This window comes from Triturus cristatus, chromosome 1_1 (genome assembly GCF_964204655.1).
Source record: "Triturus cristatus chromosome 1_1, aTriCri1.1, whole genome shotgun sequence".
Lineage (NCBI taxonomy): Eukaryota > Metazoa > Chordata > Amphibia > Caudata > Salamandridae > Triturus > Triturus cristatus.
Window position 1 is genome coordinate 56374217 of NC_140579.1, and position 21606 is coordinate 56395822.

The window sequence follows — 21606 nt, forward strand, 5'->3', positions numbered from 1 at the left end:
GGGCGGGGCTATGAGGATAGAGAAAGAGCACATGGACAGGAAGAGGCGCGAGGAGATGGAATGGGCAGGTCTAGAATGTAGAGCAGCTCGCGGGCAGGAGAAGGGGAAACAGAGGGGATTGAAGGAGGCAGGGTTATAGCAGTAGACAGACCACGGAGAAGAGTGGGGCGGGATTAGAGTGATAGAGCAGTACACAATCATGGGGGAGAAGAGAGAAAGGGGCGCAACTGTTCGTTCTTTTTCCGAGTCTAACTGAAGTGCTGTAATGGCGAGTGTAGGGTCAGTCATGCTTGGTCTGTTGTTGTTTCCCGGCCGGCGGTTGTCATGCGTTAGATTGTGAAGGTGAGCGGATCTGTGATGCTTGCTTTGTGTAGACCACAACGCACTCTGAACTACCCCTTACACACTGACAATCCCTTATCGCGATCACTGTAAAAGTGATAGCGATGACGCACACTAGGGATGCGTGCGCAGCAGCGGGGGAGGGGTATGGTGCTGAAGGCTGGCGCAGGAAAGGCAGATGGCTGGGCGAGAAGGGAGGGGGGGAATGTGGGGAGCAGCTGTGTGCGTGCACGCCATTGTGCACTGTAGCTTGTCGCCAGCACAAAAATGTGGGTAGCACTTTCTAAACCCACCTACTAAATGTCTCGCCAGACCAGCGCATGCGATGGGTCAGGCGAGACCTAAAAAGGAAGAAGTCAAGGCCATTTCTCAAGCTGGAAAAGAAGCATCTATTGCTATCAACAACACTGCCTTGGATGTATGCCATGTGGGATTTCGACAGCTAACATCTCATTAACTGGCCTGTTCTACTTAGCAAAAGAACTATTGGAAGCAAGCATTACGACTTCAAGCAATAAAATGGATGTAATTTACAGCCAGCTTGATATCGCATGCAGCCCAAGTTAAAAACAACATGTGGAAATTAGGTAAGGGGTCTACAGGCCTTTCTCTCAAGTGACAAATCTTAAAATGGGAATTCAGAAATTCAGTCAGAAACTCTAGAAAGATGAACTCCCAATCTACTCCATGGTAAAAAGTAAAAACATGAGAAAACAATAAAAAAAAACTATATAAAAAACAGTTCTGTGAAATCTGAAAGCAAAGGCAGACGTGTTCTGGGCAAAGCTAATTTTTTGTGCCAAACAGATCAACTCCAGGTTATTCTGGGAGATAATTAATGAGCTTGATAGACCTGTTAATGTAATAAATAACTCAGATGTGGCTGAGGAAGCATGGTTTGTGTACCTGGCGGATAGGTTATTCGGTGGTCCCTGTTCTAAGGTATCCGTGACAGAAGAACACACAAGACATCCAGGCAACGAAATGGGCTGTACCATTGTAATACATGGAACTGATAAGCACAAGAACCCTGTAATGTATGAAACTGATAAGCACAAGAACCCTTGTGGGAGTAGCCAAAAAGATAGAAAAACTATATCAAATGATATAAGTAATACAAAAGGCACGGTAAACAGTGAGTTCAATACATCATTGGATATGCAAATATGTATGCCTGAGTACGAACAGCAGTCCTATTCACACAATGATGTAAAAAACGTTATATCAGTGGGACAGTAAGATGGTGCGTCTGGGCCAAATGGTATACTACAGGCCATCTTTAAAATGGACCCTCAGTACTAGGCAATTGCATTATCTGCTTTATATAAAGAGGTCTAACTAACAGGCTCTATCCTGACGAGCTGGCGAGGTTCAGTAATCCGGTTTTCCACGGTGGGTATCTATCCAGTCTAGCCAACTAAAGGCTCATAGCACGAATAGACTCAGAAGCTCAGTACTATGCTTCTGTAATCCTTGCAGACCTTATCAAGTGGTCCAAGAAGAACAACATGGTCCCAGTCAACCAGACAGGATTTAGAAGCTGGTTTGGTCCAACCATGAACATCTTAGCAGTTTCCTTAATAGCAGATAAATGCAAGTGGATGCAAAAAAACTGTTACATCGTCGTTGTAGAGATCTCAAAGCAGCATGCAACTGTGTAGATTGCAGGATCTTGTGGAGAAAAGTAAGTGAGTAGAACATCCCAGCTAAGATGCTACGAGCTATAGAATTGTACTCGCAAGCCTGAATTCAAGTCAAGTTGGTATGTGGCACAAGGCTTTAGAGGAAGATTGCTACGGGAAAAGGCCTGAAACAAGTGCGTGTTGGCGCTATTCTTTTCAACATATTCATGGCGGATCTATCACCAATGTTGCCCCCTAAGCCTATCACACCTATCCTATGCGGATGATGTTGTAAAGCTTAGTTTAACAAATGTTGGATTGCGAACATCAATTATTAAACTGAAAAACGACTTCATTGCTAATAAACTTGAAATAAATACAACAAAAACGAAAACAAGACCATTGGGAATCGACCAGGGCACCCGTTTAAGATCCGGCTGGACGAGATGATGCTGGAGCAGGTTAACTGCTATAAATACCTGTCAGCATATATAGACAATAGAGCAAATTCCTTGAGCAGAAACAGTTAATGTCAAAAAAGGGAAACACCCTTATCATTGCATTTTGCACACTTGCCAAGAAATTGAATGGCCCCTCTTTCAATCCATTGAGAGTTGTCCAGTTGTCTAGTGCTGAGGGGGATGTGAAACCAAGTGACATGTTGTACCCCAACATGGAAAGTGAATGATTACTCATAAGGGGCAAGTAGATAATGGTTCAACAACTTCAGAAGTTGACCGTGCAATTAGAATAAGCAATGAGTGAGGATTGCACATGATGAGATGTGCTATAAAGTGAGTATTTATGAGGGATATAACCCAATCCGGTGGCATGCTAAAAAGAATGGCGTGTTTCTAAAATATCTACCTATATTCTTTTGCTAGAAGTAACCACACAATGTCATTCTATAGTTTAGGCTGAAAAGCCCCTCTGGTTCGCCTGTTGAATGCTCTCATTAATACGTTTTTTCCACAGATGCAGTGACACAGATCAGAGACTTAGTAAACTATAGAACGTTAGAATAGGTTTGGCCAAATATCACTGGTAGACTAACCGTCTTGGAAATATAATGGCCCTACATCATGTAGACATTGTGAATTCGAGAAGGAGGACTTTATACATCTGATTTGTATATGTCCCTCCTTTACAAAAGTCACTTGTCACTCTACTTAAAAAGAGCATTAATGCCAGGGGCATACGTACGCATGTGTACATGTAGGGCAGCCATAATAGAGCATCTTAATCCTGCTGACCTCAAATTGAATTGCATTTGTCATTACACGAAAAGGCAATACAACTTAAATTGGAATGAACCCTAATGCATCTTTGTGGGTGGTCAACCGCCATCATTAGACTGTGAAACAAAACTGAACTGTGAAGGCAGGCTGTAGCCCAGACCATAATAGGGTTAACCTTGACTATCCTGTTAATCGTAGGGGTCAATAGTAGTAAGAACTCCCTGATAAGTACTTCTGCTAATTAGATGGTGTCATGACTTCATTGTTTATTAATGAATATGAATTGTTGCATTTTATCAATCTGTTCCCTTTTGAAAAACAAATTATTTTCCATGTGGATTAAGAGGATCCAAAGCAATCTGGGTTTATGTCTGAGGCTGTATAGTGTCTCATTTATTTATCCGAGCAGTTCAAATGAAAACAAACAATTAGTGTTGTTTTATATTAAGTGATAAAGCATGAACAGTGATACAATAGTCAATATTTATGTGTTTTATTCAATATATTAACTATTTGTACGTTTTATAAGTAACATAGTTACGGTTTTAACTAACCAAAACAATAAAGAATTTTTTATGTGATTTAACAGCTAACATAGGCTGCTGTATAACAGTTTGCGGGTTGGCTTCGGTATACCCGATTTCAACCAGAGATACAGTGCCACAGCCTGGATTTGCCTTATGGTGTAGAGTCTATGTTTGGATGCCACCTGGATGATGGCCTCCAGCCTATCAAAACAGTCACGGAGATACTTAAGAATTCTCCAGGTGCGCCAACCACAAGCCTTTCAAGAAGATTGCAGACACTGAGCTCAAATCTTTCGGCAATCTTGCCAACCGTACCACCAAAAACAGCAGCCTGGTCTAACGTGGGACATCTTGAGAACAAGGATTAGAATGAGGCGCTGGAGGCACCTTTACGGCTGCTATTGCAGCCCGGCTCAGGCTGATCCAACTTTAATACCTCCACAGAGTATATTTTACACACCGTAGACTTTGGCGCATAGATGTGATCGCCTCCCTAACTTGTCTCCGTTGTGGCATCGGGGGAAGGCACATTCATTCATATAGTGTGGAGCGGATGATGTTGTAATGCTTAGTTAGATGCACCTAAACTCGACGCGCCCAGGGTGCCCATACTCTTATTTGATGACGATACCTTTTTAATCTCCCAGACTCTGATGGGCCTACAACCGCTTTTGGTAAATTTTAATGCTTTTTGCTCATCTAAGGACCTTGAGATTATTATCTCAAAAACTAAATTTGTGACAGTCAGTCCACACAAAACCTTTAAGCATGCTTTGTCCCTGTCTAATGAAAAACTAAGACTTTTTTTCAAATTTGAATAGTTGCGCATAATGCTTGATAGCAGATTATCATGGTCTCCACATATTACAAAGAAGGGCTGTGCTCAAACATCAAACCTCTGCGATTTGTAGGAGGTTTCAGGGAACAGCTTTGAGAGCCTTACTATCGGCACTTGTTATACAAACTAAAGGCCCAATCTGCTGCCTTGTATGGAGCTGAAATTTGGGGATATGCCACCCTGGAGTTTCTCACCTCAAGCGAAAACAAGTTAATTCGATCATTGCTCTATCTCCTCACAAGCGCTCCTCTAATACCAATGTTTTATGATGTCGACCTAAAAAGGGTGGGAGAGATAGCTAGACTTGGGCCTCTCATATATTGTGTGAGGCTTTGAACCACTGAGTAGTTGAGCCCGGAGGTCAGTTGAGGAATTGTTAGCCCTTGGTAAGGGCCTCACCTTCCCGTGGTTCAAACATGCCCGCCATTGGTCTGAGAGATTGGACCTTAGACAATTCTGGTCGGAATCTGCCTTGCTTGTGGCTACTTCCAAGCTCCGGCTAAAAATACGCTATAGGGAGTATATTCAAACCAGTCTCTTGTTGTCCCACCCTTGGTAGGCTGACAAACCAATTCTTGCTTACTAAGGATCGTCTCTTATGAAACCTTTCTCGTTCTCTTGCTGCAACAATTAGCAAAATCTTTATACCTGAAATTTAGCTATGATGCACTTGAATTGGGGTCATTCACAGCAGTATGGAGCCCTTACAGGGGCACTGCCAACTTGTCTGAACGTACTATGTGTTCTCTGTTAATAAACAGAGCTATTTTTTGCTATTTTTCTGTCCAGCATATACAAAGACTAGATGGACATGATATGTCCGGTGTGCAAGTATCAATGGCATTCGTAGGTATTTGGAGGCATTGAGAGTCTTGAAGGGTGACACATCCATTTATACTGTTTTTGCTGTAAGCAAGTTCTTATTCATGGTAGAGCTTATACGGAAAGCTAATGGTCTTAAATTGTAGACCAGAAGAAATTGTTTGAATGCCACTGGTTGCTATTTTACAAAAGAATTCAACTTTACTTCTTGCTGTTCTACGAAAATGTTTTTTATTCTTTTTCAAAGGGATTTTATGATGCAGTGGAATAGGCTTTGAAGAGATTATTACCTGACCATAACTATTCTGAAAAACTGTATATTAATGATTGTTTGGTTTTATGGACTCAAGTTTCTAAAATAAACTTTCTCTGATTACTGACTGATTTAGAAAATTCTAAGTCCTCTCTCTTGATTTATGATTGTTTATGTGGAATCCTATGGTATTCTCTTGCACTCTTTGTAAGAATTAAGTTGTATTCTAGAAGACTTCCCTCCCTTCTCCAGTCCAGCCACGTTTAAAGATCACCACTTTAGTTTACATGTTTTCGGATCCATTCTGCATGAAAAGTTAGGGATTTAAGTCTGGAAAAAGCGTGGTCTAAATACAGAGTAGCTTCAGTGTGATATTCCTGTCCCCGGGTTGTTACCATGCTTAACAGTGAATAATCCAACTATTTAATCCTTGAAATGTAACAATGCTGGACATCTGTATTGGAGGCAATTCCATTTTGTTTATTAAGGAATTGGATACACTGCACTAGGATGACATTTTTGCATGCTAGCCTCTATGGGGAGTTGTTGTGGTAAGCTACCTTATTCTGATGTGCAGGTATGTAATCGTTCTGAGGGGGCAGTGGGTTGGGCATCTGAGACCTTTGCATGCAGCTCATCGTGTTCTTCTTTATTCCTTTTCTGCGCATTCTGGCATACATGGTCTGGATGTCGAGGCAGCTCTTGATGGAGACAGATCCTGATGATCAAGGATGTCTGAATATTCAGGCCCTTGATAAACAAGTCTCCAAAGGTGAAAAGTATTACCTTATTGAACAGGTTGCTGGTTGTGTTCTAAATGTCACATAACTTGACACCAAACAATTAGAGATGTCCAGAAGCAGAAATGACCACTTTTCCACCGTTTGTTTGAGGGATCATTTCAGGGTGTCCTTCCTTAGCCCCTCACCGGAGTAACACCTTGAGGTACACCGTTGTTTTATCTACTCCAAAAGGCCTACTTTGTAATTTAGGCTTCACTTGACGTATGTCACTCACTTCAGTGGTGTGAGAGTCTGAAGGGCCGCAAAAACTGCTGTGCTGTCCTTGCAAGATTTGTTCTCACCACGGAAAGATAATTAAGAGGAGACCACATTATGGCTGTAAAAAGAGTAGGGCAGAGACTGCACCTAGGGAGGAGGGGAATGCAACAGTAGAGTTCTTGTCGCCGTAGAAGAGTGAATTCGATAGTTAATATTGAATAAATCAGCAGACATCACCTGAAAAATCGTGAAAACTAGCATACACATAAGAAATATCTGCTTCACAGACTGGAAAAATGAACGGCCTGACCTCACTGTATGTTCTGAGACCGTGAAGCATCTGCTTCCTTAAGGGACCAGATTCAAACCCCTGCCGTCTAAGTGATGAATGCTGAATGCATCATTCACAGCTTTGCAGTGGGCTACTTCAACTAGTCTTTGCATTCAAATATATGCGATATTGTCAAATGTCGAGTTTTCCAGAAGGAGACCATTAAAGGTTCTCAACTGTGAGTAATGACGGCCATCACAGGAAATGATATTCATGATACCTGAAGTTCTTTTTTTTTTTTTTTTTAAATATTCAGGCTCAGCTTGTAAAGGACAGAAATTCAATGCTGCGCTTGACGAGCATCGGCTCAGATGAGGAAGATGAGACAGAAACTACCCAAGAAAAAGTACACATGACCTGGTCTAAGGAAAAGTACCTGGCTGCACGAGCACAAAGCCGGGCAAAGACACTGGAAGGCTTCCAGGACCTACTTAACATACGACCGTGAGTGCGCGTGCGTGCAAATTGGAAGCCATTTTTGTTTATTGACACGGAAGAGGAGAGTATAGACTCACCAGAATTGTAAATGGTAGTGACACAGTGAACATAGTAGGAAGGTGATGTTTGGAAAACAGGTAGAAGGTGTGGGCTTTGAATGTGAGTATCAGGATTGTAAATGGGCTTGTGATCACATCCGGTATTGGATGGGAGTATAGATTGAGTCAGGGAGAAGGGAGCATATAATGAAGAAAAGATGTGCATAACACAATGAAGGTGTTGACACAGCAAAGAATTATGGGCTGGCAAAGGAATGAAGATTTTCATTTAGCATGAAGGTGATTTTGTGTGTTGCAGGAGAGTTTGTGGGCACAGTAGAAGGACATGGTCGATATATCAAAAGGAAAGGTGTGGGTATAGCAGTTTGGTGGTGGGAGCACAGAAAGAAAGGGGATGTGTGAGAATAGCAATGGAATGTCAGGAGTATAAAGAGGTATGTTTCTGATGGATACTTCTAACTACATATTCCTCACTATTTGAATACCCCCAGGCGCCAGACTGGACCCAGAAAGTCTACAGCAGGTGCTCCTATGCACCTTCTTGCCTCAAAATGGACAGCGCAGAGATGTTTAATGGCGCCACCCCTGTGCGCTGACATCAGTTCCTTTTTTGAACAGCATATGACATGTATCCAAAGCTACACTCAAACTTTTGTTGGTTCTTCTCCAACTTCCAAAACGTTTTTTAGTGACAATGTATTAGGGATAGATCTCTTGTAAAGACGACCGGCTGAATGAAGCACATGTTCGTTACGGACTTGCATGATGTCTGTCTATGGTTTCTCGGATCCACACATGATTCAAAGTCATGCAGCAAATGCTTCCTGATTCATCCAAATTTCATCAGGGAGTGGGAGGCAAAGTTGTATGTCTTCGAGCACTGGAAACGAAGTCGGTCACGCTCCAAATCGTAAACCCGTTCCTGCTCTAAGTCCAAATCTCTTTCTCCTTTTTTGGGTAAGACCATTACGAAGTGAAAGTACAAATCTTAAGTGCGAGCACAAGAAGTGTACACAAGAGGCTACTCCCTGCTCACTGCCCTTTATGAAGAGATTGCGCAGTCGTCAAGCAAAAGGGCATACTCTGCACCTTTCATGCAGATCCAACCTTATTCCAGAGCTGGAGCTGATGCGCTTCAAATTTCCCTGGCCAAGTTTCAGTCTGCAGGAGGCAAACACCTTCAAGAAGGCAATGCTGCAGCTTTTTCAAATGATTCCAGGTCCGCCTGGAGCCCCAGGACTCTGACAGTGCCTTCCTCGGTGCAGACTGGCAATGTTAGGTCTCTACCCAGCCCATGCCAGTTCCAGGGCCATGCCTCTACTCTTTTGCCGAAGGCCATGTTCATTCCAGAAGGTTTGGCACCCGCCCTGGCTATGGTACTCTTCTTCTGACCCAAATGCCAGTCTCCGATCCAGAGCAGAGTTCAGCTAAATTTCAGCCAATGTCTCATTATTATTATTGTTATTATTAAAGTACAGCCTATTATTGTTGGAAGATTCTTTGGCTGTGCCTCTGACAAGGCACCAATATTCCAAGCATCTTGAGGCCTTGTTCAGTTCAAACTCTGATGCAATTTAAGACCTTCAGAATGTTCCACATGATGAGGAGACTGTACGAAGCTGGTCTGTTTTTAGACCACCAGATTGCTAGTGGCCAGGATACCTTACCCGAGTCACTGATGGACTCCCTATTGGGTCCCTCACAGTGGAAAGCACCACCTTTGTGGTGGTGGTTTGTAGAGGTGTTGGAACTACAGTTGCCAAGTGGAAACTGAAAACAATTTGTTTACAGAAATCTTGCAGCCTGGCCGTGCAACTTCAGAGCCTTTGCTGCCTTTCAGTGTAGCCCTGAAAGAAGGAAAAATACACTCAGATGATGGATGGAATGCAGAGCAAATCAAACATTCTCCCCCAGTCAAGAGATCTGGGTTACATCCATTGTTCTTTTCCTCACCATGCCACCCAGTTTAGACCCAGCCATATGCAAATCAGTCTTGACCCTGTGCCTCATGGGAACAGTCCTGACCGAACTGCCAAACCAGGTCCTCCCTTGACCGGAATCAAGCATCCTGGGACCGGTTTCAGGGCATCACCCCTCATCAGCCAGGCTAGCTTGAATCGAGTGGCACAGTGAGCCTGGGACCCTCATTTGGGCATAGCCGGCGCAATTAGGGTGAGAAAGCAAAAACACACAGATGATGGACGGAATGCAGAGCAAATCAAACATTCTCTCCCAGTCAATAGATCTGGGTTAAATCCATCGTTCTTTTCCTCACCATGCCACCCCAGTTTAGACCCAGCCAAGAAGAAGGCATGGTGAAAACCATGCCAGTAAGTCGCCCCATTGGTAGGTGCCATGGGCCAGCTCTGAGTGATCATGCCTTTTTAACATAGCTCCCCACACACCAGAAAGACTCATAGTTCAGGCTTCATCCAGCAAAGTGTGAACCCAAATGCCTACCTAATTTGCCACCTGACACAGAATCTAGGAGCACAAATATGCTTAACAGGAGTGAGATCGCGTCTACCAGTCTTGCACTGCAGTCTCTCAAAGCTGTCTGATTCTTAGGAAATACAACTCATGCCCTCTGGGATAGGTGAGTGAAATGTTGCCTGACTTCCAGGAGGAGTTGCGTAGTGCCTTTGCCTAGGGGTTCCATAACGAACAGCATGCAGTCAAGTACATTTTATGGGCTGGTCTGGACACTACAATGTGGGCTCTGCCATGGCACTAGTGTGGTGATTCGTAATCACACCTGGATGAGCACTGTATGTTTCTCTGTGTATGAGCAAGCATCCATTATAGATATGCATTCTAATGGTTCCAGGCTGTTTGGCAACAAAGCAAATTGAGATTTAGACCATATAAAGGATTGTTCTGCTATGGCCCTCTCCTGCGGCTCGTGACCCCAGCTGCCAGTTCCATCAACAATACCGTAAACCCGGGGGTTACTCCTAGGGCCTGGCTTACTGTCAGAGACTGCCCATTTAACATCCTATTCAACAAACTGCTTCCCCTTCTTTTGCAGTACCAGGGGGCGTCGTGAGCACAGGGCTATCGAGAATGGCAGTCCTCATCTGCCTTTTCCCCTGTTTCTGCCAGGCCTCTCTGATTCACCCTTTGGAGTCATCTGCTGCCAGTAGGGAGATGAATGTATTTTTACTTTCCCTGCTGGCATGCAATTACTTCAGACCAGTGAGTCTTGCAGGTTACACCCTTTTCTTTACTGGCCAACCCTCCATCATGCCGCCAGTCCCTCCTATTTTCACTCAGACTTCGGCAGAACATGTTTCAATAATTACCAAAGTGGTCCAGTCATTGCTAGCCAAAAAGATAAGAGAAAGAGTCCCTAAGATGGAGTGGTGCTACTCCTTGTAACCCTAAAATTCGGGTACTCATGCTGATTTAAGATCTTTGGTTCTCCAGTTAAACACCCTTGCCTTCGACCTCACATCGGTTTTCTGAGTATTTACGAACGTGATGGTGGTGGTTCGCCGACCATTTTCTCGGGCCGGTGGTTGCATGTATTCTCATACCTTGACAACTGGCCATTGAAGGCAGGTTCATCACAGTCAGCCATGGACCACCTGGGGACGGCCATTTTGCCACTGTCCACCCCGGATTGCTCTATCAACTAGCCAAACTCCCACCTTCCGCTAGGGCAGAGGAATCCGTGTATAGGACATGTTCTGCAACAAATCTGTTCAGGATATGATCCTGATATTTTGGACTCAATCATATGTTCCAGCCCAGATAGTTCTGAGGCTGCTTGGTCTGCTGCCTTGTGTATCCTATTGGTGCCTCATTCCCATTGGCACATGTGGGTTCTGCCATGGACCCTCTGCCTTCAATGTGCGCAGCAGTGGGGATGCCACTCAGACGTATCCAGGGATTGGAAAAGATGATTCAGGGCCTTCAGTGGTGGATTGAGACCACTTCCTGTATGACATCCAGAGCTTGTAGTAGTAATGGTTCAGCTCCTGGATGAGAAGGCTACCTGGCTAAGGTGAAGATTAGAGGCCCCTGGTCTCTGATGTGATGCATCTAGTCCAGCAGTCTTCTGGAGCTGTGCGCCATCTGACTGGACCTTTGGGCTATTTCTTTGACTGTTTACCACCTGGTAGGATCCCTAAATGCAGAGCAGATAAGCTCATCAGATGCGATCTAGTCGACCAGGAGTGATTTCTGCACCTGGAGATAGTTTGGAGTGTCAAACTATATTGGATTAACCAGTGACAAAGCTCAGGTACTTCTCCTACCCTCTATGCCAGTTAACCATCTGGTTGATATCTTAAAAAATACTTAATGTTGGGAAGCAAAAGCTGCATCAATATTTTTGTATATCTAAAAGTCCTCATTGCACAATGATCATTCATTTCATATGTTATTTTATGTAAAAATAACAAAGATATTTACACATTATATCCGTTCTCATGTAGCAGCATCTGAAAGTCCTATTGAGTTTAAAATCGCAGTTCCAGTTCCTAATGTTTTTCTGAAGACACGACTATTTCCACCATTATTAGTGATAGTTTTTTTTTTTTTTTAAATAATCCTCTGTCATGAAATTATTAATGATCATTCCAACCCTTTGAATCTGTAGTTTGTGGGAGTGGTGCAAGGAATAGGTGACCGAGCAATGTATTTAGTAGATCATGGTTCAAGTCCGACTACATTAAGATTATATATTTTTGGATCTAGTTTACTATTCCTCCTAAAAAGTTTGTAACATACACTTAAGTATACATGGAAAATATTGAATTCTGTATGATTCTTTTTACCTCTAGAAGAATGCTTTCACTCTTGAAAAGTCTTACCTTTGGGGTTTTTTGTGTTATGGGTAATAGGATACATTAACCAAGGAACCTCATCGCAGTGAACTACTGGTCAATGTACTGGCATGGCATAGGAGGCAGTTGACAGACTGAGAATTAATCATTATAATTTAAATTTGTAGATATATATAGCGCAGCTTATCACCAGTTAGGGTATCTAGGAGATCAATGTTCAAGATTCACTACAAGTTCTGCAGAATTAATTTTGGTGGTTACATTTGTTTTGTTGTTTTTTTATTATTCTCTACAAGAAATAGAGAAGAATATAGGCTATAATTTTTGTGAGTTTAGTCTGGTGCTTATACATCTTCTTTGTGTTGAAACAACCCATATTTAACTAACTGTTCAATTAAACGTAGGTGGTTAAATGTCCTGCTCATGACATTGGTTGCCTAACTTGATTTATTTAAGAACCTTTTTTCAATAACACTGGTTTGCTTGATGCGGAAGGTGAACAGCATAGATTGCTCATGGTTGGTACTATTGGCTCGAAATACATATATAATTGGTTGTGCTAAGAATGAGAAAGGAATTGATATAATATTTTATAAGATTGTAACCTGGTTATTAGGCTTTCTTATGGTGTATACACAGATAGAATAAATAGAGATAAGAATGGTCCTTGTTTGGCTACTAACAGCCAAACAGGGATATCAATCTAAAGGTTTGGAAATAATTCAGGTTGCAGTGATCATAGTTAGCCCACTTTGTGAATTCTCTTAATTGTATGCACTATTAATGTATATTTGAAACTGTACCCTATTTTTCATCAGCCTCGCAATTTGAATTAATGTTTTCTTAATTTTTTCTCGCATCACTGCTGTTTTATGTTTGTATGATGGTGTTGTCAAAGTTAGAAGACTATTTTATACTCTCTATCTTAGGTCACACTGAAGTCTTAGTTATATTTAGGTGAATGTTATTTATTTGCATATTATATCTACAAATTCTAGATGAAATGGTATCCATTTTACCATAGATAATTGGGGGTGGTTGATAACATGTAGCTGGTGTGCAAGTAGACGTTGGAACCATACTACTCGTGTTCCCAGATACTAAGAAATTAGATCAAGGTGTAATTGGTAAGCGCAGCTAGGACATGTGACAGGCAAACACAGTATCTAGGCGAAGACTCTAAATAATTTAATGTATGTCATTATGTATATAGATGAAACTTGTGAATAATTCTAATCTGCCTAACAAATTTCCTGCAAAATGTATTACTGCCACCTATCATATATAGCTTTATTTTTAAAAACTGCTGTAAGGTGCTCATGATTATTATCTTTTTGTTTAAAGTATGAATTCTGATAACTATATTATTGGCTCAGAATTAGAATTGTAATTTGTAATTATATATGCAGGATCAGTGTCGGCTGAACATTAGGACTTCAAGGTTATTTTTATATGAGCATAGGAATGTTGTCGAAATCTAGAATGATGCAGGAATTCCACTGTTTGATGTGCTCAACTGAGTTTCTCTCTATTGTTGAGGTTTCATATTAATATGAGTTTTGGCAGAAATAATTAGGAAACTATGTCAAATTACATTCAAAGGACTATCTGCTAATTGTGACAGAATCATTTTCCCCATATTGATTGGATACCGATGATGAATGATCAAATAAACGAACATTTTCACCATATTTGTTATTATAATTAATAATATTAAAGTCAGTTTACATTTTTAGGATATTAGCGGTTCAACTAGCTTTTGCTTACGATTCTAATCCAGTTGTGTTTAGCAGTCTTAGATCTTTATATTTTTAATGGTATTTTACAGCCCTGAAGAAGCTGTATTATACTGCCAAACACATATTGGTTGTAATCTAGTGCATGTAACTTTCTAGCAGTAACCACCTTCTATAACAGGTTAAAGAGCATTCAAACGAGAACACCCATTATGGATGTTCGTGTTTTAATAAGGAACACAGAAGCAAAGTGGCTATACAAAAGGAAAGTTACATGGACTAAAAGGAAAACATTATGAACTAAAATTGTAACTTGAAACTCAATAAGATTATTTGATCCTGCCACATGAGAACTCATTGTAATGTGTATGTATGTTTTTGTATGCATTAAAGAAATTAATGTTTGCTTTGCAATGAGGATTTTTGGATCGAAAGAACTATTTATGTAGATTTTGGCCCCTCCACTGTACGAACCTCATTGTGTGTTCACCCAGTGGTGCGCTCCTTGGGTAGATCTTTTCTCCCCCTCCATGAATGCCCGCAATCTTTTTGCGCTCTAGAGTTTCCATTTTAGGATTCTCTTGGAGACAGATCCGCCTATCATGGGATTCCAGGCTTATTTACACGTTCCGGTCTCTGCTGCTACTTCCTAGAGTTTTGAACAATGCCTGTAGGGACCATGCTGAGCTAAACCTGATGGCCCCGGACTGGGCTCATAGAGTCTGGTATTCAAGCTGCTGAGTTTGAACATGGGCTTGCTAACTCCCCGCCACCGCCCCCACCATTTTGTCTACTTTTCTGGGAGGGCCTGCTATCCCAACAACAGAGCAAGGCTCTGCTCCACAACCAACACCGCCATGCATGGAGATTGCGTGGAACCAGCTAAGTGGCTTTGACCTACTTGTGAAGCGGTTGACGTGATGTTGGCTGCTCGCTGCACATCAACAAAGGCGATTTATTGTTGCGGCTGAATGAGGTTTATAGCCTGGTGCAAGAAGATTGTCTGATCGAAATGTTTCTGGCCACACTTTCCTATATATATCTATTTGTTCTATTTTTGGCTTGGCATGGTTTTGCTTTGAGCTTAGTCAAAGGGTACTTGTTGGTCCTTTGGCCTTCCTGCATTTACCTGATCAACCCTCTTTCTTCAAATCACCCATTGGTTATGCCTTATTTTGTTTTTTTAAAGTACTTACTTGCATTTTCCCTTTTGAGCCCTTTATTATGCCAGTTTGTCCTTAATATAGTGCTTACAGTTTTGATTTCTGCCTATTTAACCCTTGAACAGTTTTTCTTTGAGACTGCTGACCTTTAACATTGTATTGCAATCACTTCAGCACACAGAGTCTGTGAGCTGTAGCATCTTTCAGTAAAGCTGCCTTTTATCACTTTTTTCCCAGACAAGTTGGTGCTCAGGGCTCCAGCATCCTTTCTTCCGAAAGTAGTGTTGCACTTCCATGTAGAGTAGTCCTTCACACTCTTTGCTTTCTTCTCTCCGCTATGTTGCACTGAAGAGTTGGAGAGGCTTCAGTAGTCTGACGGAAATAGAATCCCTTTGCTTCTATTTCCGTCAGACTAGGGACCACGTCATGGAAGATCAAATCTTTATTGGATTTGCCAGCGTGACGTTTGGAAGGGCTGTCCAAAATGTGTTAACCACAATGAATCCCACAGGTGCTGGGTCTAATTGAATGGGAGAAGTTTTTCAGGGTAACCGTTGGTGCTCTCCCCTGAAAGTTAAACGACCACAAAAACACAGGCTTCAACATTGGCCATCCCGCGTTTGCCAAAGCATCCTCTAATGGCGAGCAAGTTCCTCATTCAGGGCTGTAAATCAGTTAGTAGAAGGAAAAAGGGAAAAAAGGAATAAGAGTTAAATAAAAATCCCTACCGCCTACCATCCAAAACTTACTAGTATTTATTATTTGTATTCTTTGGTGGAAGAGGGATGATTAAAAAACGAAAAAGGGGTAACCGTCAAAACCTTATTATGGTGCTAGTGTCCACTAATGGTAAGGTCGACATGTTTCAGCTCTTCGATGGCCCCAACGGGGTCCTGGGCTTTCTTCTGGACCAGGTTGGACCCAATTTGACCCTACAATACTCGCTTACATATATTACACATGCATTCCAATTCTACCCAGATTTCTACACTGTTCAGTCCGGGACCTTCTGTTCTAGGAAGTTACTCCTAGGAGAGAACATAAAAACATATACAATAAAAACAAACGTGTCAATTACTAACAATACATGTAACATGTACATACACTTATACAGTGACATAGGTGTGTAGTAGCCAGATCTTTGTGACTAAAGTTTGCATTCAAAACTACTTCAATTTGCCACTTTAGTCACATCATAGAGAGGCGTGTGAATATTGTACACATTATTAGCAGTCCCATGCTTGTGCAGGCCTAACATCTGAATCATATTCCACTTGTTACGTGCAAAAAAAACACTCATAGATTTTATCTCATTGAGGCATATGTGTCACTCATACAGCTTCAAATATCCTTAACCTACTTTTGGGGATCTTTCGCCTCATGGAGGAGCGGAGGGAGAGTCTTATAGTCACACTCTACCTCGGTGTGGGTAGTAAAGCAAATATGCATACATGGTTAAAAATCAAACATGCATACATGGTTAAGAAATGCATAGTGGGAGGGGCAATTTTGGAGTTGGGAGAGAAAGGTTCTGTATCCTTACTGACTTACTGACTTACTTCATCAAAGATCACCCTCGCTGAAATACCTACTAATTGCCTGATCTCCTACTGACGTTACCGCAATTGCAGCATGCCAACGTTCTAAAGGGGAAACACGGCACCTGGTCGGTGACGTCTGAGCAAGCGACGGGCTTTGCCTTCTGGGAAATGTAGTTCAAGGCGGCTGTACAAGCTCACAAGGATACTCTGCAGGGCCATAAGACCGCGGTACAATGTTACTGTGGCCAGTTAAAAATTGTGTGCAAATTGTCACTACCATCACTGTGTGCCCAACAACCGTAGCACAATTATTTAGCCACCCTGCAGCGTGCAGGGTGGCTGGTGGATATTCTATCTAACCACAGAATCCTCACCACCCTTCCTCCTTCCCGTTCTGTGAGGCAGATTTGTAGGTGATATCTGTTACTGCTGCTGACATTCTGAGGGAATGGAGTGCTTTGGTGGTAACTGACATCAGCGCACAGGAGTGCTGTCTGCATATGGCTCCACGCTGTCGCTTCCAGAGGTGGGACGAGGCCGCCACGGAGTCTGATGGCAACACCTGTCAGCGCATGACAGCACTTCCTGTAACATTTACGGATCTATTCTGGAACCTGGGCAAATTCAAAAGGTGAGGAATCTGTAGTTAGATATAGCTTCCACCAGAAAGCGCACTAGTGAAGGTAAGGAACCTGTTCTCTAGCATGTGTGATTTGTATGCATGAAGGTGGTGTAAGCACAATCTATTCTTTGAGTGTACATGCAGGATAACGTCAGCAGTATTGTGACATGAATTGTAGCAGGAAGTATGGGCATACCAGCAAAATTTAAGAATGCAGGGAGAAGCTGACATAGCTGGAGGGAGATGAAAGCAAAGCAATGGAATGGGAATGTGGGCAAAGTATAGACATAACAAGGAGATGAAATGCAGGTCTTTTGTGTCAGCATGAATTGTGATCATAGCAGTGGAAGTTCTCTAGGATTAAAGCTTTCATAGATCAGCATGGATTGACTGTCTTAAGGATAGGGATATTCTAACCATTAAGTACAGAGCAATATTTACATGTTAACCAATACACTTACTGCCTCCAGCATTCAGTGGATAAGGTCTGACATCCATTCCCAGAGGCTGTTCTTAGATTCTTACAGTGTGCTTACAGTGATGCTTTCCTCAGTTTACCTCTTGGTTCAGCTTATGATTTTAACTCCAGAAACTATTGTGCTCTTTTTCCAATTCATTTGTTTTCAATTGGCCTTTTTTGTTGACATACTTTAGCAGCTGCCCAAATCAATTTCCGTTTCCCAAGCTGGTCTGTTATCATTTTTTCATGCTTGCTGCATTTCCAGGACTGTATAGTTTCCTTCTTCCATCATAAACTTCAAACTATCATCATGCCTGAAAAAACGTTTTAAATTCAGCCAGAGTCATCTACTGTGGTGACCTTCAAAATTAATATTCACCTAATTCTATCCTAATCTTGAGGTGAAGGATTGCACAACTTGTAAGGACTTTTATTTCTAGATAGAGAGGCTCAGCTTTTATTCTTAGAAGATGGGATTCTCCATCATGAGTTATTCTTTCACAAGTATCAGAATACTTTGCACAGGGCTCTGATTACTCAGGAGGCCAAAAACATGCTGTGCTGACACAGGTGTTTTTGTTTGTGTATTTTCTACTTCCTCTATTTCGAGGCTTGGCTGAACTTTGGGTGCTTTTTCATCCAGGTGGCTCAAGCCTGGCCTGGATAAGACCTGCTCCATCTGCTTCAAAAGTACATCATCTGTTCCCCAGAAAAAAGACCTCTTGTTGTCATGAAACTATTCATAGGCGTGTCTTGCCAGCGCAGTGAGACCACATGCAAAGTAGGCTGCATACCATACTCTGATCTATTTACACCAACCCTGTTGCACCAGGGACTACTACTACTGAACTTATTTACAGTACCACAGCTCTCTCGAAATTTGGGGGAAACACTAGTTTCTCCCTTCTGGCACTCCAGCCAATGTGGCTCACATTCTCACAAGTGTGCAGCAAAGTTATAAAAATCTGTCTTCACCATGGGCAGTGGCATCTGTATCCTCCCATGCAGTGTGTGGGGTCTTTAACTGCCATACCCCAACTCTGGGCTGAGACATCTACACTGGGGCAGTTGCACAATAGGCGGCACTGAGCATATGCGAGGATGTGTGATTTCGATCTCTCCTCAGCCTCCCTGTGGTCTGCCTTGAAGTGACCTGTGGAAAGCAATGTGGACCAATTTCTTCACAGGTTCTACCAAAGCAGTAATACTAGAGCCCTGCTGTGCCTAAACTCACCCACCTGGGTTGGTACCCCTAGCAGTGGTGGCTTGCAATAAGTTGCCCACTTACTGCCCACATAAGAGTCAGCAGGTAAACCTCTCAAAATGTGGCTTACCAGGGGTTGAGCAAAAGTGTACTTATTGCTGTCACTTTATATTCATTACACATACTTGTTTGGGGAAGAAACCATACATGTCCATAAAGGGAAAGAGAGTTTTACACTGATCTTTACCTTTTCTGAGCTTGTACACATGGTCTTGAAGAGCTAACCTTTGTACGTCTAGCTCTTTGCTCTAAGAACTAGGATCCCTTGATGAATGCCAAGAAGTCCTTCACCAGGACGCAGCGTTGTTCAACACATCTGGTAGAGACTCTATCTAGCTGCAGATTCCTTACCTTTGAATTTCCCAGGCATCAGGCTGGATCCGTAAACCTATGCTGAGCAACACCCCCAGCGTGCGGCGTCGGGTGGCTCCATGCTCCGCGTGACGTCGGTTATGCCGTCGCGGTGCCTAGATAGGCGGCTCGCGGATGTCAGTACGTTTTGTTTTTTCCACGCCAGAAGGGCAGAGCGACGAAGTGACTGACATAATCGTGTGCAAAACTAGGGCCCTGAAGGGGGAAACAACGCTAGTCCTAACACATCAGTCCGCAAAGCGGGGCGGCATGGGTGGGGCTGTAAAGAATCTGATGCTGGATAGAGTCTCTACCAGCTAATGCCTTACCGAAGGTAAGTAACTTGTTCATCTGATAGAGACTTCTAGCTGCAGATTCCTGACCTTTGAATCAGATACCCGAGCCATACTATCCTGGCGGTGGGTTGCGGACTCATGACCTAGACTAAGAAATCTTGCAACACTGAACGGGCAAAGTGCCCATCCTTGCGCACTTGACCATCAAGGCAATAATGTTTTGCGAACGAGTGCAAAGATGCCCACGTCGCTGCCTGACAGATGTCTTGGACTGGGACACGCCGAGCCAAGGCCGTAGTCGCAGCCTTTCCCCTGGTGGAGTGGGCCCTTAATCCCTCAGGGTGCTGCTGCTTCACAAGGCGTAACAGATTTTAATGTCTGTTAGCAGACCATCGAGAGATGGTTCTTTTCTGCACTGCCTTTCCCTTCTTTGCTCCCACACACCCCACAAAGAGTTGGTCATCCACCCGGAACTCTTTTGTGCAGTCAAGGAGGAATGACAACACTCTTTTTGGGACCAGTCGGTGGAGACGCTCCTCTTCCTTAGAGGAATGTGGGTGAGCAAAGAAGTTGGGCAAAGTAATGATCTGAAAGAAACAGTTAGTTACAGATTCCTTACCTTAGAATTACCCCCAGGCATCAGACTGGATCCGGAAAGTTTTTCAGCAGCAATACTTGTGCGCGTCAGAAGGTGGCGTCGGTCGGCTCCACGTCCGTCGTTGGCGTTGTGGTCGCCGGGAAGACGTTGCGGTAGCTACTTAGACCCCGCCCTCACGCGCTGACGTCAGTTCTTTCTTTTTCCGTACCAGCCAGTGCAGATCCAGAGAGAGCGGTACCTCCAGTCATTTTTTGACTGACTTTTTGATTACATTTGTCGACACCTTTTTGAGACCTCACGACTCCTGGTGGACGTAGGGATGCCCAGCTTCAAGGCTTGCGGTTCCTGTAACCGACTGATGTCAGTTCCCCACCGCGTGTGCCTCTTTTGCCTGGAATGCGACCACGACTCAAGTCGTGCTCCAACTGCCTGTACATGGCTCCGAAGGCTTTGCGGGAGCAAACCCGAAAGCTTCATGAGTGCCTGCAGTCGGCTCCGTGCCGTTTGAGGTCCCGGTCGCGAAGGAGGTCGAGGGACTGGTTGTGGAGCCATCATCACTCTTCTAAGTCTTCGAAGTCTTTGCACTCGGGGTCAGGTAAGTCAAAGCACAAGAAGAAGTCGAAGAAGCATCGTCGCTCTTAGACTTCTCCCTGTCGGTCGGCTGACGCGATGAGGGATGCGTGCGGTGCCCCTCCCGCAGCTTCGCGTGCGGAGCCTGAAGAGCCGACTCTGGGTTTCCCTCCCTTCCCGGGAGTGACTCCTGCCCAGCTTCCTAAGTTCTACGAGGCGATGCACACCATCTTTGGGCAGCCCGAACCCGCTGGCGCGGCTTCAGGCCCCATGGACTCGTTGTCCGTCGGTGGCTCCGGCCCCGGCCCCGCACGCCCTTCTTAGATCCAAGCCTGGATCTAGATTGGTGCTGGTGGAGGTGTAATGAGGTCAACCGGTGCCCGCATTCAACGCATCGACCCCGGCCTCCATCCTGGTGTGGGCACGGAGCTGGACCAGCGTCGACCGATGCCGGATCCGGCGGCGAGTAGGGTTTTTGTGCCTGTGTTCACTCCTGGGGTCCCTTTAGGCCAGATTGGCACCCAGAGGAAGAGGAGGAGGATTGGGAGGGGTCAGGTGACCCTCTGACCGACCAGTATGACCCGGACTGGAGAGAGGACCTGTGGGATACATCTCCTGACCTTGGCATGTTGTCTCTTGCTACCATGGCTACGGAGACGGGAGCGTCATATGCAGTGGTGTTGTGTAGGGCAGCCGAGGCTCTCAACCTCGAGCTTCTTACCGTGGCAGTCAGGGCTAACCTCC

The 21606-nt window shown here is 43.7% G+C and overlaps 1 protein-coding gene across 3 annotated transcripts in view; it reads left to right on the top strand.

Annotated features, from left to right (window-relative positions):
• The window catches only part of LOC146869374 (solute carrier family 12 member 6-like), a 720118-nt gene that overhangs the window by 633761 nt on the left and 64751 nt on the right, over nucleotides 1-21606 (top strand). For all 3 annotated transcript variants that reach the window (XM_085599658.1, XM_085599660.1, XM_085599655.1), the window contains one exon: nucleotides 7231-7418. In XM_085599658.1, coding sequence (XP_085455784.1) covers nucleotides 7231-7418 — 188 coding nt within the window. The remainder of the gene's footprint in view (nucleotides 1-7230; nucleotides 7419-21606) is intronic.